Below are 18,174 nucleotides of genomic sequence, written 5' to 3' on the forward strand. Positions count from 1 at the left end.
CAATTTCCAATTCAACAAATATAGGTTGGTTTTTTCACTATTCAAAATTCAAAATATAGACATTTTGATTCACAAGCATAATTTCAAAATTCCAATTTCTGATTTCAAATTTCAAAATATAGACATTTCATAATTCCAATTCAACAATTCTCCATTACATGAATTTCATAATATGACATTAACAATTATCAATTATATGAATTTCAAATTTTTTAATTTTATTCTTAATTAAAAAAAAATTACTTTTAAAACCCTAATTTGAAACCCTAATTTCCTTTTAATTCCTCTTAACAAGCAAAAAAAAAAACAATTTCCAATTCAACAAATATAGGTTGGTTTATTCACAATTCAAAATTCAAAATATAGATATTTTGATTCACAAGCATAATTTCAAAATTCCAATTTCTCATTTCAAATTTCAAAATATAAACATTTCATAATTTCATTCTCAATTCTCAATTCTCTATTTGGGTTTGAATTTCATAATATGACATTAACAATTATCAATTATATGAATTTATGATTTATGAATTTCATAATTACAATTTTCAATTCTCAATTCTCATATTTATGATTTATTTAAAAAATTCAAAATATTCAAAATATTCCAAACCTGATTTATGATTCAAAAGCATAAAAAATTCACAAGCATTAGAACCCTTAATTTGTTGAACCCTAAAATGTCATCCTAAATGGATGTGTGAACAATCTGATATCGAGCAACAATTATCTTTAGAACCCTAATTTCATAACCACACTGATAAAGCATAAAAAATCCAAACCCAAATATTCAATTCACAAGCAACATCCAAAAATTCAAAAGCATAAAAAATTCCACAAATTCAAACCCTGATTTCTGATTTCAAAAATTTCTAAACCCTAATTTCATAACCACACTGATAAAACCCTAACACATTTCATAATTCACATTTAAAACCCTAACATCCACAGTTTCACAAACACATTCACATTTTTCACAAACATAATAAATAAATACATAAAATTCAAATGATAATTGTTAGGGAAGCTAGATGTCATACCACGGAGAGAGAGAGAGAGAGAGAGAGAGAGAGAGAGCAGAGACAATGAGTGAAAGCAGAGAGCAAAGAGCAGAGGGAGAGCGCGAGCCGAAGCAGAGCGAGTGAGTCAGAGAGCAGAGGGAGATAGAGAGTGAGAGCTAGAGAGTCTGAGAAATGGATTGAGCAAGAGATGAAAAACCTAAGTGTCAAAAACGTGTTTTATAGAGCTTGAAAAGCGTTTTTGTAATTAGCGTTTTCATTAATTAACTAAGAAAACGCTATTCGGAATAGCATTTTATTCACAAACGAAATGGACATTGAAATCGCTATTCGAAATAGCGTTTCTTAGGAACCTTATTCCAGAAATAAAGCGCTATTAGAAATAGCGTTTTATTCGCAAGAAAAATTTATGATAAAAGCGCTATTTGGAATAGCGTTTTCTTAATTAAAATCACTATTTGAAATAGCGTTTTTACTATTCACAAAATTTTAGGCTCCAAACAGTGAAAGGGCTATTCAGCATAGCGCTTTAGCCTAGTTTGGGAAATACGTCCAAAAGAGGCCTAGTTTGGGAAATAGGATGCAAAAGAGGCTTAGTTTGGGAAAAGCCTCCAGGTAGACGGCATTTATCAAGCATTGATCTTTTGGAAATCACAACAAAGACTGAGTCTTCCTTCAATACCTGCAAGTGCACAAACATTAAGACCTCGAGATTGTGTAGGCAAGTGATCATGATGCTATACAATATATACATAACCTGAAAATGGTTTTCTCAAAACCAAAGTTATAAACCAACTCGCACATTGCCAAAACTCATTTCCTGTAGTTGCAATTTCACAAAAAATGAGCCAAAGACCCAATTTTCCAGTACACACAAATTGTTCCATCAGAATGTGTAACCAGTAACTCACATTGACTGCCAAAAAGTACGAGCGAAAGAAATATGAGAACAACTGGATTACCTGCTCAGCAATATGTTCAAGCAATTGTGAGTCACTCTTCAAGGATCCTGTGGAGCTCTTGAGTCCAAGGAAGACAATTGGGGATTTCACGTCACTCACAATCTTGAGGCCGTGTATATTTGACAATCCTGCAATTGCCAATATAAGTGACAAATGGCCAAGACCAATCAGAAAGAAACAATTTAGTTCTATTGTTCTATTTTGACTGAAAGGTGAAAGCCACGCATATCCCTGAATTGGTAACCAACACCTTCAGCAACACTGAAAAAGCTAGCAAAGATGCAGGATAAAGGAGAGCTAGTACCACAAACACCTACTGTTTGGTAACATTGACTATTTGTTGTTTTTTATTTACACACAACATTAAGCATGTTTGTTATATATATATATATATATATATTTGTAAGAATAAAGGTAAAAAAAACATGTTTGGTACAAGGGAGGAGTGGCAGGAGGGGATCAGAGGTGGAGGGGGACTCGCCAGAGATGGTGACCAATGGGGCCAGAGGTGAAAGGGGACAAGCCCGATGTGGTGGCTAGCAGCCAAAAAGTAGTGGCCAGCGACTTGGGTGGTGGCTGGATGGGTCGCCAACAGCATTGATAGGCTGTGGGTGGTGGCAGGAGGAGGTTGGGAAGGGAGGAAGGAATGAAACCTTGTTTCAAAATAAATAAAAATACCTTTTTTATGTTTATAGAATTTAGTAACTTTTTGTAAACTAAATGGCAACCAACACCTTCAGCAACACTTTAAAAAGCTAGCAAAAATACCACTAACACATATTGTTTAGTAACATTGACTATTTGTTGTTTTTTATTCACACACAACATTACGCATGTTTGTTATTTATTTTTTATTTTTTTTGTAAGAATGAAGGTCAAAAAAATTCATAAACTTGTTTTTAAAAACAAGTGAGGGGTGGCCTGAGGGGTTCAGAGGTGGAGGGACTCACCAGAGATGGTGGTCAATGGGGCCAAAGGTGGAAGGGGACAAGCTGGAGGTGGTGGCTGACAGCCAAAAGTAGTGGCCGACAACTTGGGTGGTGGCCAGATGGGTCGCCAACAGTATTGATAGGCTGTGGGTGGTGGCAGGAGGAGGTGGGGAAGGGAGGAAGGAAAGAAACCTTGTTTCAAAACAAATAAAAATAACTTTTTTATGTTTATAGAATTTAGTAACTCTATGTAAACTAATTGATTTTTTTTTTAATTTTTATTTTTATTTTTAATTTTTTATTTAAATGAAAACAAAGGCCAAACAAGTTTTATTTCCAATTTTCAATTTTTTTGCAAACATAAGCAGAAAATTGTAAACATAAACATTATCAACCAGATTAACATTTTTCTTAAGCTTTCTTTTTTAGCTGCAGTGGTTGATTTACATTACCTCTGAGCATCACATGTGCAACTAGACTAAGAGGTCCATGCATCCAACAATAGTGACACTGACTCATCTGATGCCAATAGAGCTACAAGATTTTCCCAAGTCACTTTGAGATGGTAACATAGGCACTTTTTAAGTGATCTCAAGTTGAGGATAGCTGACACCTCAACCATATCCCCAACGAGTACCTAGCACTTGGATATAGATTAAAAGAGAGTGAAAATAAAACAAACCTTTCCATAGTACAGCAATATTTTTGTTCAGTTTCGTAGTAAGATCAGGATTTTCCTCCAGAACATCAATAGCAGTAATAGCAGCAGTTGCAAGATAAGGAGGCAAGGAAGCAGAGAAGACATAACCAGAACTACTGAGACGCTGCAAACATGTAACATATCATCAACAATTAAGAATAGAAAACTAGGAAAAAAGAGCACTAATATCAAGCAGCAAATAAACAACTACATAGAAAAGGAATTCCGATTATAAAAAATAAAAAAAAAAATTCTTCCAAACAAGGTTCCCTTTTTCAAGTGGTGGTAATTTCATACTTGATGAGCAGTGACTCTAACGCTTCCTACACAGAATCCTCCTTCTGTGGCTAATGAATGTCCCATGGCTGCAGTTATGATATCTACCTTCTCAATCTACACAACCGAGTACCAACACCATCATAAAACGACAAATTGAGAATTAATGAACTGACTAAATCTAAAATATCTTCAAAACATACCGAAACCCCATAGTGTTCGGTGATACCTCTTCCGGAACTGCCAAGCACACCAAAAGAATTGCTCTCATCCAATAAGACACGGAAATGATATTTCTCCTTCAATCGGATGATCTCATCTAATGGAGAAATTTGACCTGAATTTTGCAAATTGAAGAAATTTGTCAAAACATTAACATTTCCCAATCCTGCATGGGAAACAGAAATGCAGGGTATACATGATAATATGGTATTAATAAATAAGCAAACTGCTAATTGTCAATCCTAGTCTGATGAAAGCTACAAGATATGTTATCAACATAGTAAAATTAAAGCATAATTGCTAAAAGATACCTGGTACACAGCTTCTGCCACAATATAGCGCCTTAGCTTCTTAGCTCGCTTATTTTCTACAGTAACTTTCTCCAGAGTACTTTGTAGAGACTCCATGTCATTGTGCTTGAAATACACAATTGTACTTCTGGAAAGATAAAGGCCATTTTGTATTCCCCAGTGGACACCCTCATCTCTAAAAAATTCCCACCCCCAGCCCAAATAAATATCAATAAGAAAAAAAATTAACCTGATATACATGGCAGATGGCAAAAGCCAAACCAATGCCAATTTTAAGGGACCCGAATAAATGTGCCAATAACTACTCATATTACCATGTATATGCATAAATGTTTCCAAAATACAAATTAATAGAGGTTATCAAAGCAGTAAATGACAAAATAGAGAAAGCAAATTGCCAATTGATCGTGATTGATCCAATATGGCACAACCATAGAAACCATTGATCAGCATCTTTATTATAGCCGAATGGCTTATTATAAACTCATGATATAAAATATCTGCAGCTTAATATAAAGTCAAATGATTATATTTACGTCAACAAAACACAGTCGGCTAATATGAAGTCTTCTCCGTCTTCGCTCTTTTCACAATCACATTACACTAGGTAAAATTAGTCAAGAAAAGATATAAAAGCAATAAAATATCATTATGTTTTCATATAACAATATTGGCACTTTCAACGACTAACTAAAATAAAATATAGACAACCATTGAACAATACTTGTCATGCATTCTTCAATAGTAACCTTTGTAGGAAAGTCCTTGTAGCCTTAGAAGATTTATGCCATACAAAATGAAAATCAATAATTAAACAGTAAAGATAATACTCACGCAACAATAATATCCCCCTTCTTAGAAAAAGCTGGAATTGCACTGAATATGGTGGAAAGTCCATAAGAATATAATATGCAATCAGGAGTCCCCAAAAACTTAGCAATTCTGGCTTCACAATCAAGGTGGACATCTATGCAAAATAACATAGTTAGAACGGTAATCATTTTCATGCACAAGTCAAGGAGATAATTCAATTTAGTTAATACACTAAGCTACACAATTACGAGTTAATATCAGGTTATACCAAGTGTTCCATAAAATCCACGAGCACTACAAGAGCCAACACCATATTTCTCCAGTGTAGAAGTACATGACTTCTGTTATACAAAACTGATGTATGTTGATACTGAAGTCAGACTAATATGATATAGGGAAAATTACTAATAGGAAGAATAGGTTCTCACAATTAACTTCTCATGTCCAACAAATCCAAGGTAATTTGCTGAAGCAAAGTTCACAACTTGTTTGCCATTGATTATTATATGTGGCCCTACAGCACTGTGTAACATGAAACCCATGAGCAAGAATGTCCTTGCTATAGTGACAAATCTCTTTTTGATACATATTTAAGAATTTCAATATTGATTGGATCTTAAAGTATACGTGGTGATTAAAAAGGAAGATTTTATCCATACTCAGAATAATGAACACCTACATGAAAGTGGCTAACCAATCTAACTGGGGAAAAACTAAAAAAGGGAAAAGAAGGTAAAAAAAAAACTCAAGGCAACATATAATAATTCTTGCAAATAAATTATGCAAGAGTTGGATAGTGCATGAAAAAGAAATTAGTGTAGGACCAAGCAAGAAACACATTTATGTAAAGAGTGGAGCCTCACACAAGCCAATTTTGGTTTATATATAAATCTAAAATTAGAAAACTCAACATTTTACAAGCATAACTTCGAGAACATTTCGATAGAATTCAGAGGTTAAGGAAATAATAAAATAAAGACAAACTAAAACTAATTTTACCTTTCCAATACTAGAGGCTCATATCGCATCTCTTCTGTAATTGGAGGTATAAGAGATTCCGGAACCCATTCATCACATAGCTCATCTATTTCCTAGAAAAACCAAGCAAACACTTGAAAAATGTTAGGTTGTCAAATTGTTTATGGTACAAGCGCTACTATCTTGAAAGAAAGGCACATAAAAGACTCATAATAGTTGTTTGGGCCCTTCAGTCTTAGTTTTACAACCGTTCATGTATACATCTTTTCAGCCTCATTTACCTCGTTGCCTTTAGAAGTCAGCAAGTTCTCCTAAACTTCAGCTCAGTATGTATTTTCAATAATTTATGAATATAACTCCACCATTATTAATACTCTGTAATCCAAGGCAGAGTTGTTCTGCAATTTTCAAATTGGACAAACCCTATGTAAATGGATCAATAATTATCAATTTGTCATCATACTTGCATTTGCAAGCAAGTAAACCTTGAACAGCTGAAGATCTATCTATATATGCCTTCCAAAGGCACCTCAATTGAGAACAGGCAGTTTTCTTTCTATTCTAAGGTGGAAATAACAGGTCCTACATTTTGTGTCTGCATATACAGTGTGTTACTTGGTGGTGGTGGTTTTTATTTTCTTTTTCTTTTTATGATCTTTCCATTACTGTGGACTATTAGTGTGATTTAGGCTAAGATGATATTGAATGCATGGCATGGAAACAATTGCAGCGCATGAAGGGATGAAATAAAATGCATATATTAAATGAACACCTGTTTGCTAGTTTTGCTCTCGACTTTGGCTTCTCTACTTACAAAATGAATAAGAGATGTAAGAGACATATTAACTATATACCTTAAGAATAAGAATTTTCATTAGATTTATCTGGCCCAAAAGTGTCATCAATTGAAATCCAAAGGATAAGGAAGAAAGAGTACAGGCATATCAACAATGTACAGTTGAACTAATAAATATTAGTACTATAGAGATCGAGACTTGGCATGATGACTAGTGCTACCCAGACCTAACCTTGTGGCATGGGTTCAAGTCATGTGAATTGGCCCCTCCATCCAAAATGTGGAGGTAACACTACCACATACTAACTTTTCCAAGCCATGTTGTAAGCAAGAGCCTTGGGTACTGGGTATGACCTTCAGTACTAAAAGTATGTGGTTGGTAACAAACTGTTGTTATAAAAATCAACTGAGCCCTCAATAATTTTTCATGTCCACACTTCAAACCATAAGTTTCTACCTTCTTTCCCATTTTCACTGACTGAGAGACATCATTAGTGTTAGAAATCCAACAAAAAAAAGAGAGAGAGAGAGAGAGAGAGAGAGAGAGAGAGAGAGAGAGAGAAAAGGAAAAGGAAAAAGAAAAAGAAAGATAAACAATAATGAACTAAATATGTTTATCATAGAAAAAGTCCGTGCAAAGATTGAGATGCAACAGATTTTTTATTTTAAATGCAATAGAAATAAAAAGAGAAGAAATTGTAGAATTGTTAATCAATACAAGAACACCACAAAACCTATTCAAGAAGACAGCAAGTTCATATGGAACAAAAAGGAATTGATAGTACCTTCTTTGTAAGGGGCCGTTTAGGAGGCTTGTAACTTCTTCTGGGAAAGTAAAAACAAAATAACAACTACAAGAAGGCCCTCCACAAATAGATGCCCTTCAAACCCCCCCCCCCAAAAAAAAATGTTACTTTTCGGATCAAAATACCACTAAATTAAGGACAAAAATAATTTCAGTTTAAAGAAATGATAGCCTACCATGGATGTGCACTCTGAAAACAAAAGCTCGAGCAAAAGGAACCTCAAATACGAATGTCACCCAATCCAAAGTAGTGTTGACTATATCCATAACAGCTGATGCCATTGTATTCATTGCCTCAACTATAAAAACATGCAAGGCTTCAACCAAATATACACAAATAGAATTGAGTTGAAATTTAAAGAAAAAAAATTTATGAATAATTTCTTTTGGTTTAATGTAATTCAACTTGTGAAAAAAATGAATAAATGACCCAATCGATTGTGTTAGAAAAGTAAACCAAAAGTAATAATAATTAGTGCAAGAAAGAATGATTTCAAAACAAGATTAAATACACCCACGAAATAGATTCATACTAGCCAAAAAAAGCCAATGTAAATATCAGCATAGGTGACAAAAATGCAAAGATGCAAAGACAAAAGTGCACCACAAACTTTAAGTACTGCCACAAAAAAAGCAGGACACCAGCAAGGCTACAGGTGTTGCCACACTTATGTTAGCTGGAATGTGAAGTAGGAGTTAGAGGTGGAAGGGAGGTTCGAATGGGGAAAAACACACACACAGACACACACAGAGCAACCAAGCATAGATGATTTTGGCAGTAGTTTTTTGCCTACCATATAATGCACAACATGTGGAGAGAAACTATGGAACGGGGCAAAATGTGTCTCACGTTATAGCATTTGTCTCACGTTATAGCACCTGTTGGAGGCACAAAACTGATGCTTGGCTAGCAAAAATTTCTAAAATACATTTTTCCTCTCGTGTTGGAGTTGCTTAGACCAACATTAATAGGCATTTCGTCTAGCAAAAGAACAGAAAAAGTACAGTGTATTTTGCCTAGCCACTTTATATTTATGTCTATTGTGTACTGCAACAAGACTATCTATTTTGGTTAGTCATACAAACTAAGTTAATTGATTTAATAAATAAATAAATAAAATAAAATAAATCTTATATACAAAAAATAAAAATGATACCTTTTGAAAACATAAGAGCAAATGTAAACTCACAAATTAACCTCAGTAAAAATGGTCTAAATTAGACCATAAGAATATTAATAGATACGACTTAGGTAGTGATTGGTTCCTGGGAATGAAGTGGAATGGAATGGAATAATTATTTCATCAAAATGTTTATTTCATGTTTGGTTGAGAATAAACATTGCAAACAAATTTTAAAAAAAAAAAATTCCAATAAACCAAACGAACCAGTGCCGATTCAGTTAACTCCGCCGGTTCGTAGCAACGTATAAAATTTTCTAAATTAGGGCAAAGTTTTAGTTTCACATTCCAGTCGCCTCTCTCTCTCTCTCTCTCTCTCAGTCTCTCTGTCTCTCAGTCCTGCGATTCAACTCACGGTACTCACTCTCTTCCTCATATCTACTCTAATTTTTTACTATTTATTTATTTATTTATTTATTTATTAGTTTTAATCGATAGATTCAGATTTTAAAAATTCTTTTTTTTTTATTTCATTGAATTAGGTATCTTTCCTTCAATTAGTAAAGTGGTATTTTGGCAACAAAGAAAAACGCTGCGTCTGGTTGAGAACGCCGAAGCGAAACGCTAGCATTTTTGGGCAAAAATTGATTTGGGGAGCTTCTATATACACACACCCTTTCCTCTCTATACAAATCCTTCTCAATACACACACTAAAAAAATAAATCCTAATATATTTGACTCACTACACACACCTATCATTCCACATATACCCCCAAATGTAAATCATACACACACACACCCCCTCTCACACACACACCCGTCTGTCACCCCTCTCACACACACACCCATCTGAGAACCCCTCTCACACACACACCCATCTCTCACACTCTCCACCGTTCCTCCCCAAAAGCTTCATCCATCCATCTGTGTCATTGAAGTATTGGCATTGAAGGGCATTGAAGAGCATTGAAATCTTCACATTTTAGGTTAGTTTACACAGATTAGAATCTTCTCATTCCTATTTTATTTGTAATGTAGGGTTAATTTTTACCATTTTCCGTCCACCATTGTAAGTGATTGCCGTGTTTCCTCATTCGGAACTGGTTATTCGAATTTTTTGTTTTTGTTTGGCAATCTAGTTTCGAAAACAAAAATAATATTCGGCATTAGAGTTCCGAATTTTCTGCTTCTATTCGGCACTATAGTTCCGAAAATATTTACTTGGTTCGGCTTTCAAGTGCCAAAAATAATTTTTTTTTTCGGTTTTCAACTTCCGAATAGTAGCTTTAATTTTGGACAACAACTTCCGAACAGAATAGGTATTTTCGGTTGTGAACTTCCGAACAGGTTTTTTTTTTTTTTTTTTTCCTTCTGAATTAAAACACTTAATTATAACACTTATTATAATTTAAAACACTTATTATTTACACACACACTCATTACACACACTCTCATTAATTTTACACACACTCTCTCATTATAATTTAAAACACTTATTATTTACACACACACTCATTACACACTCTCAGTAATTTTACTCACACATTCATTACACACACACTTATAATTTAAAACACTCTCATTAATTTTACACACACACTTAGTATTTTTTGCAGATAATATGGATTCTGAATATCAACAACGTGTCCCACCTACTGCTTCAAATAGACGACGTCGTAAATTGGATGTAGACCATGAACGGGGACGAGGGCGTGGGCGAGGACGAGGTCAAGGTCGTGGTCGAGGTCGTGATCCAGTTTCGGTAGAATATGATATTCCCAGTGCCAGTCAAAGTGGGGGCCGAAGCCAAAGACGAGTTGAAGGTTATGATATGCCTGACATTGTTGTGGAGGATACCTCTTTACCTGATTCTCCTCCTGTCCAGGAAGAGTACCTTACTCATGCTTTTCCAGGTGGACCTACTGATCCGTCAATACTGCGAAGTTTCAATAGTCATGTGGTTGCAGCTATTTGGCACGGGGAGGTAAACATTCATTTGTATATGAGTTTTTTTGTTTTTGTGTGTGTGTTGTATGGTAGTTTATAATGAGATATCATTTGTGTTGTAGGAACGAGGGCCCCTAAAGTGTCATAATCACTCTTCCAAGATCCTTGCATGGCCATGGTGGTTAGTAGAGAACAACACCAGATTCAAAGCCATTATTGAGCAGTCTGGACTGTCACAGTTAGCTCGTTGCACTTATCGGTTCGTCAACAAGCTTCTAATCTCCAGTTTTGTGGAGAGATGGCAACCTGAGACGAACACATTACACATGACAGTTGGTGAGATGACCTTGACCCTGGATGATGTTGGCACTATTCTTGGCCTTCTCATTGTAGGCAAATCAGTCAGCATACCAGATGTGACAGATCATCATGGAGTTACATTACTCATTTATGGCTTGGGGATTACTGAACGTGCAACACATGAAGAGGTTTCTTCTGCTGGTGCCAATTCAGTCAGGCTTGAATGGTTGCGAAGTCAGTTTGTCGGTGTCACAGATTCAGGCCCCGAGGAGGCTATACAGTGCGCTGTAAGAGCTTATTTGTTGTTTCTGTTGGGATGTACACTCTTCAGTGACAAGAGTGGCGGCAGGGTTCCCGTTGTTTACCTCGGCTTGTTGATGGATTTGGGATCCATACATACTTATGCCTGGGGTGCTGCTGCATTAGCATTTTTATATAGACAGTTGGTGTTTGCTAGCCGGTCTGGGGTTAAGCAGATGGGTGGTTATATGACTCTTTTGGAGACGTGGATTTATGAGCACTTCCGAGCATTCCGACATCATTAGAACATGGGCTACAATGAAGACATGCCACACGTGTACCATTGGGCATCTAGGAGAGAGGCGGGTTCCTCCATTGACCATTTGAAATCTTTTCGAGCCGAGCTTGATAGTTTAGTAGCTACTGATGTAAGTTTACTCATCCTGCAATAATTTTAAAACTTTCATTTATCTTACCCTTTATGTACTTTAATACAAAAACACTTTACGTTTACAGGTTATTTGGGATCCATACCACAGCTGCAGAGACCGACATCCATGTAACCCGGTTACGTTCTACCATGGATGCTTAAAGTGCTTAGACGTTGTCGAACCCTATCATCTAGATAGAGTTTTGAGGCAGTTTGGCAGGGTTCAAACCATCCCAGATGCACCGCTAGCTTCCAGTCGTGGTGCGCGAGGCAACATATCTGCACGATATACAGTCATGTACAGATACTTGGATAGGATCTGGAAGGCTTGGGATAACCACGTGTTATCTGAGCAACGGAGGAGCACACCAGTTCGTCAGCCTTGGCAATGTGTGCCGGGTTACATGGATTGTTATAAGAATATCACGCACCTATATATCGAGCACACTGATGAACCGCGTGTCCATGACCATCAGGATTTCAGCGAACATGCGGATGTAATCTATTATCCTCTCTTATGCATATGTAACTTACTTTTTTTTTTCTGATATGTTCCCTAAAATGTGATATTCTTTTCAAATGCAGTGTATTGCACATGCACTGCAGATTTCACATCCTATTATTGACGTTGGTTATTAGGAGCGGATTCGCCATCCTTATCGACTTTACCAGGCTATCGAGAGTATGACACATGTTCTTGAAGGTCAGCACATTGACGAAGCTGGACCTAGTTCTGCTGGAGGTCGCTTTCCATCTTCGACATTGACATACAGTCGTAGGCCTAGGCGTAGGCATACACATGTTTTTTGGTGTTTTTTGTAAGATGACATTGTTGTAATGGTAACAGTGGTTAATATTTTCTTATTAGAATGGAATGGCAACAATGATATTGTAATGACATTGTAATGACATTTTATTATTAGAATGGAATGGTAACAATGGTCGTTGATGGCGTAAATTGTATCTCTGATCTTCCAGCTCTCTGTGCCACCCTGTTTCGATGGCGTACATTGTAAATGGTTTTAAGTGTGCTTACATTGTGAATGGTAACAATGCTTTCTTATCCTTTGATAGCCTCCCCGCATATGAATGTCCCTCGAGGTGCTCCGCAGGTACATGATTATGCAATCCGCATACTACGGTCAATGTCCATTCATCGTGTGTGGTAAACCTGTGAGCCTTCATATCAAAAGGACAACCTCATATCATTTGGTGAGCAATTCGAAACATAATCGTTATAATTTCGTAAACTGAACCTGTTCAGTTGTGAATTGAGTGGTGTAATCTAACACAAAATCCGCGCAAACCTGACTTCCTTGAGTTGACACATATTCCTACATGTTTTGTATAACATTACAAATTTTTAATGGCATTATAAAGATTAATTTGCAATTTGAAACTATAAATTTGGTATGCAGTTTGCAAATTTGGAATATAAAATGGAAAAAAAAAATTTACTTCATTTGGAAGTAGTTGTCCGAATTTTTTTTCAAAATTCGGAAGTTGAATGTTGTAAAAGTTAACTTTGTTCGGACAACAACTTCCGAAATTTATTACTTTGTTCGGACATCAACTTCCGAAAATACATGATTATTTCGGTAGTAGATTTCCGAATAAAATAACACAATTCGGCTCTGGTTATCCGAACGACGCTGGAAAAAAAAAATTTAAACTCACATTTCCTTCGCTCTGCTTCACATGAACACTTATTTGCTGATTTTCAGAAGGCAAATCCTCCATAACAATGATGTTTTCCCTACGGAAATGCCAAAGCCCTTTGGTTTCACTTCTAGCTCAATGAACTTGGAAGAAGTTATGAATGACACTGGTTCACTGGTTCTCAATCCTCAATGGTTCACTGGTTCTCCTTTCATTTTCAAATAAGCATGCCAAACCAGTGGAACAAGCTACACACACGATGCAACAGATGTGAACTCTGAGGTGTGCATTGAGATGTTTTCAATTAACAATGGTGTCTAAAATAGTAATTTCACTTAGGGATAAAATTGTAATAAAATCAAATATCATTAAGTGTGTGTATTGAGGGGGAGCTTCTATTCACACATCCACCTTCCCCTCTTTGCACACACTTCATAAAAATTATTTTTATTATAAATTTTTTTTTCAGGTGAAATTACTATTATAGACATCAAATAAATCCATTCGGAAGTTGATTGTCGAAAAAATAATAAAAATTCGGAAGTCTACTTCCGAACCAATTGTTTATTTTCGGAAAGCTACTTCCGAACCAATTGCTTATTTTCGGAAATCTACTTCCGAACCAATTATTTATTGAAAAAGATGTGTAAAGAGGGGAATGGGTGTGTGTAAATAGAAGCTCCCGTATTGAGGGGATTGGGTGCGTGTATATAGAAGCTCCCATTGATTTGGGAGCCTCTATTTGCACACACCAATTCCACTCTTTGCACACACTTAATGAATTTTATTTTTATTACAATTTTATCCCTAAATAAAATTACCATTATAGACATCTCACACAATTCAAATAAACACACATCCTCTCAATACACACACAGACGTTGCAATGCCTCTGCTTCCTCATTTTGCTAAATGATCCACACACACACAGACTCCATACCAGAGCTCCAAAGTTACTCCATTCTTCATTAGTGTACACTCCTTGCACAAGCTCCACACTCCTTCCACAAGCTGTCTTCCTCATTCTTCCTTCCTCATTCTTCATTACTTATTTGTGATGGAGGATTTGTCTTCTGAAAATCAGCAAATAAGTATTCATGTGAAGCAGAGCGAAGGAAATGTGAGTTTAATTTTTTTTTTTTTTCGCAGCGTCGTTCGGATAACCAGTGCCGAATTTTGTTATTTTGTTCAGAAATGTACTACCGAAATAATTATGTATTTTCGGAAGTTGATGTCCGAATAAATTGATAAATTTCGGAAGTTGTTGTCCGAAACATTTATATAAATTCGGAAGTTGTTGTCCGAAAAATGTTAACTTATACAACATTCTACTTCCGAAATTTGGAAAAACATTCGGACAACTACTTCCGAATGAAGTAAATTTTTTTTTTTTCCATTTTATATTCCAAATTTGCAAACTGCATACCAAATTTACAGTTTCAAATTGCAAATTAATCTTTATAATGCCATTAAAAATTTGTAATGTTATACAAAACATGCAGGAATATGTGTCAACTCAAGGGAGTCAGGTTTGCGCGAATTTTGTGTTAGATTACACCATTCATTTCACAACTGAACAGGTTCAGTCTACGAAATTATAACGATTATGTTTTGAATTGCTCGCCAAATGTAAATGTTTGATAATATTTATTTAACTTTGTAGGTATTCAAAAGTAAGGATGAATTGCTCAACTGGGTACGTGAAGTTGGAAAGAGAAATGGTTTGGTCATTGTAATCAAAACATCAGACTATGGTGGAGGGAAAAAAAGACCCAGGATGTATCTTGCTTGTGAGAGGAGTGGCCAATATAGAGCAACAAAGAAGTTAAAACATGATGGCAACAATACATCAAGAATAACCGGTACGAAGAAGTGTGGTTGTCCTTTTGATATGAGGGCTCACAGGTTTACCACATATGATGAATGGACATTGACTGTAGTATGCGGATTGCATAATCATCCACCTGCGGAGCACCTCGAGGGACATTCATATGCGGGAAGGCTATCCAAGGATGAGAAAGCATTGTTAATGGATATGTCAAAGAGCATGGTTCGGCCAAAAGAAATCCTAGTAACCTTGAAACAGCGAGATGCCCTCAATGTAAGCACACTTAAAACCATTTACAATGTACGCCATCGAAACAGGGTGGTACAGAGAGCTGGAAGATCATAGATGCAACACTTATTGGGTGAATTGGCCAAGTATAATTACATTGAGCGCCATCGGTCTGAAGAGTCCACGATGACTGTGATTGACTTGTTTTGGGCACATCCTACCAGTTTGGACTTATTTCGGTCTTTCCCACGTATATTAATTATGGATTGCACATATAAAACCAACAGATATCGGCTTCCTCTTCTTGAAATTGTGGGAGTGACATCAACTGAAATGACATTCTCTGTAGCTTTTGCATACTTACAGTATGAGAGGGTCGATAACTATGCGTGGGTGTTAGCCACATTACGTGATGTCATGGATGGGTTTGTTGTGCCAACAGTTATTGTTACTGACAGAGAGCTAGCCTTGATGAATGCCATACAGAAGATATTCCCGAGTGCCAGACATTTATTATGTCGTTGGCATATCAGTAAGAATGTGTTGACGAAATGCAAGAAAATGTTTGAGACACAGCAAAAATGGGAGAAGTTCAACCATGAGTGGAACTCTGTAGTGTATTCATCTTCTGAAATTCAATACGAGGAGCGTCTTAAATCATTACTTAAGGAATTCAGTAGTTATCCTGATGCAGTCAAATATGTCATGGATACTTGGTTGGTTCCTTACAAGGACAAATTTGTGGCGGCATGGACAGACACGTGTATGCATTGTGGCAATGTTACAACGAACCGGTAACATTACTTTTGTTGAATATGTTATTAATAACTGCCATGTACTTGATTTTAACTTGACTTACATTTAATTGAACAGGGCTGAGAGTGCACATGCAAAACTTAAAAGACAATTGGGTTCATGTCAAGTCTCATTTCAGGCATCATTTGAGAAAATACACAGTCTGCTTGAGTTGCAACACACTGATATCAAGGCTTCATTTGAGAAAAGTCTAACTGTTGTGCAACATCAATTTAAACCTTCTCAATTCAGGGAGCTACGGGGGAATGTGTCTATCTCTGCATTGGAGTATTTGCTTGTCGAGAGTAAGAGAGCCAATTCCATTGGTATTGATGTTGAAGCTTGTGGATGCGTCCTTCGCCACACTCATGGTTTACCTTGCACCCATGAGATTGCTGACTACATCAGACAAGATCGTCCTATACCACTTGCTACCATACACTCACAGTGGAGGCAACTTCATATCTCCATATGCAAGAAAGAAGAGGAAACAGAGGTGACTTGTCATGCAGAAGTAGAGTTGTTTGTCAGCAAGTTTAATGAAAGTGATAGAACCATGCGATTGGAGCTTTTGAAGAAGTTGAAAGAGATTGTATATCCGGAGAGCACTTTTCTTGTTGAGCCGGAGGTGAAGCCCAAAACACGTCCTCGGGATCATAAGAAGATCAATGTTTCTACCCGTCGTGACCCGTGTGCATTTGAGTTAGTGCAATCTGGACATGATTCCTTCTCACCTAGGGACACTCAAATCACTACATTAGCTTGTACTCTGCAAACCAAGAAGAAGCGACCTGTTAAGGGAAAGGAGAAGGTGAACCCGAAAGGGAAGGCATACATTACTAGAACAGTGAAACCTGGTGCATATGTTGATGCTTTCCCTACTGGGTTAAATATGCATCAGAGAGGATAATAGATTACATTTCAAGGACATTATTCATGATAATGTAGCTACTCGAGAGACTTTTGATGTTGTTGATGTCGCATGACACATGTATGCATTTGACAATGTTACAATTATGGAAGAAATTAATGAATGTGTTTTTTATGTTGATGTGTTATATTTTGCAATGTGGATTGAATGTTATCGACCATGGTTACCATTCCATTGTAATAAGAAAATATCATTTACAAAATCAACGACCATTGTTACCATTTCATTCTAATAATAAAAGGTCATTACAATACCATTGTTGTCATTCCATTCTAATAAGAAAATATTAACCACTGTTACCATTACAACAATGTCATCTTACAAAAAACACCAAACAATATTCATCAACTAACAAAATAACATGTAACAACATAACATGTCACGAATCAGCTGTATGCCTACGCCGAGGCCTACGACTGTATGTCAACGTCGAAGATGGAAAGCGACCTCCAGCAGAACTAGGTCCAGCAGAACTAGGTCCAGCTTCGTCAATGTGCTGACCTTCAAGAACATGTGTCATACTCTCGATAGCCTGGTAAAGTCGATAAGGATGGCGAATCCCCTCCTCATAACCAGCGTCAATAATAGGATGTGAAATCTGCAGTGCATGTGCAATACGCTGCATTTGAAAAGAATATCACATTTTAGGGAACATATCAAAAAAAAAAAAAAAGTAAGTTACATATCCATCAGAGAGGATAATAGATTACATCCGCATGTTCGCTGAAATCCTGATGGTCATGGACACACTGATGAACCGCTGAAATCCTGATGGTCATGGACACACTGTAGAATTAAATTAAATTAGGTTAGGTAACCTAATCCGGCTAGTGTAATTCCTGTTCCGATAAAAATTAAAAATGCTATCAGGCAAGATTCGAAA

General features: G+C 36.3%; 2 protein-coding genes and 1 pseudogene across 3 annotated transcripts; 2 read left to right on the plus strand and 1 right to left on the minus strand.

Annotated features, from left to right (window-relative positions):
- Nucleotides 1-3,331: 3,331 nt before the first annotated feature.
- LOC114316743 (long chain base biosynthesis protein 1-like) lies at nucleotides 3,332-8,111 on the minus strand (annotated as a pseudogene). Its single transcript, XR_014361571.1, has 10 exons — nucleotides 7,988-8,111; nucleotides 7,792-7,887; nucleotides 6,232-6,323; nucleotides 5,661-5,754; nucleotides 5,501-5,573; nucleotides 5,254-5,386; nucleotides 4,423-4,594; nucleotides 4,090-4,233; nucleotides 3,908-4,003; nucleotides 3,332-3,734 (listed from the first exon to the last, which is right to left on the minus strand). The product of XR_014361571.1 is annotated as a long chain base biosynthesis protein 1-like (transcript).
- A 7,175-nt stretch (nucleotides 8,112-15,286) lies between these two features.
- LOC145818972 (uncharacterized) lies at nucleotides 15,287-15,682 on the plus strand. Its single transcript, XM_082912946.1, has one exon. It carries the CDS (start codon nucleotides 15,287-15,289, stop codon nucleotides 15,680-15,682), a length of 396 nt encoding a protein of 131 aa, XP_082769072.1.
- Nucleotides 15,683-15,712: 30 nt separating this feature from the next.
- LOC145818973 (PKS-NRPS hybrid synthetase cheA-like) lies at nucleotides 15,713-17,270 on the plus strand. Its single transcript, XM_082912947.1, has 2 exons — nucleotides 15,713-16,359; nucleotides 16,439-17,270. The coding sequence occupies exons 1-2, from the start codon at nucleotides 15,752-15,754 to the stop codon at nucleotides 17,268-17,270; spliced, it is 1,440 nt and encodes a 479-aa protein (XP_082769073.1). The 5' UTR covers nucleotides 15,713-15,751.
- The last annotated feature ends 904 nt before the right edge of the window (nucleotides 17,271-18,174 follow it).

Source organism: Camellia sinensis, chromosome 2 (assembly GCF_055761805.1).
Source record: "Camellia sinensis isolate YWXY chromosome 2, ASM5576180v1, whole genome shotgun sequence".
NCBI classification, from domain to species: domain Eukaryota; kingdom Viridiplantae; phylum Streptophyta; class Magnoliopsida; order Ericales; family Theaceae; genus Camellia; species Camellia sinensis.

What these genes read in the sequence shown, in the direction of transcription:
- LOC145818972 (XM_082912946.1), top strand. Translation starts at nt 15,287, where the DNA reads ATGTATCTTGCTTGTGAGAGGAGTGGCCAATATAGAGCAACAAAGAAG.
- LOC145818973 (XM_082912947.1), top strand. Translation starts at nt 15,752, where the DNA reads ATGACTGTGATTGACTTGTTTTGGGCACATCCTACCAGTTTGGACTTA. An exon ending in GGCAATGTTACAACGAACCG is followed by an intron (nt 16,360 to 16,438) that starts GTAACATTACTT and finishes TTAATTGAACAG; the next exon opens with GGCTGAGAGTGCACATGCAA.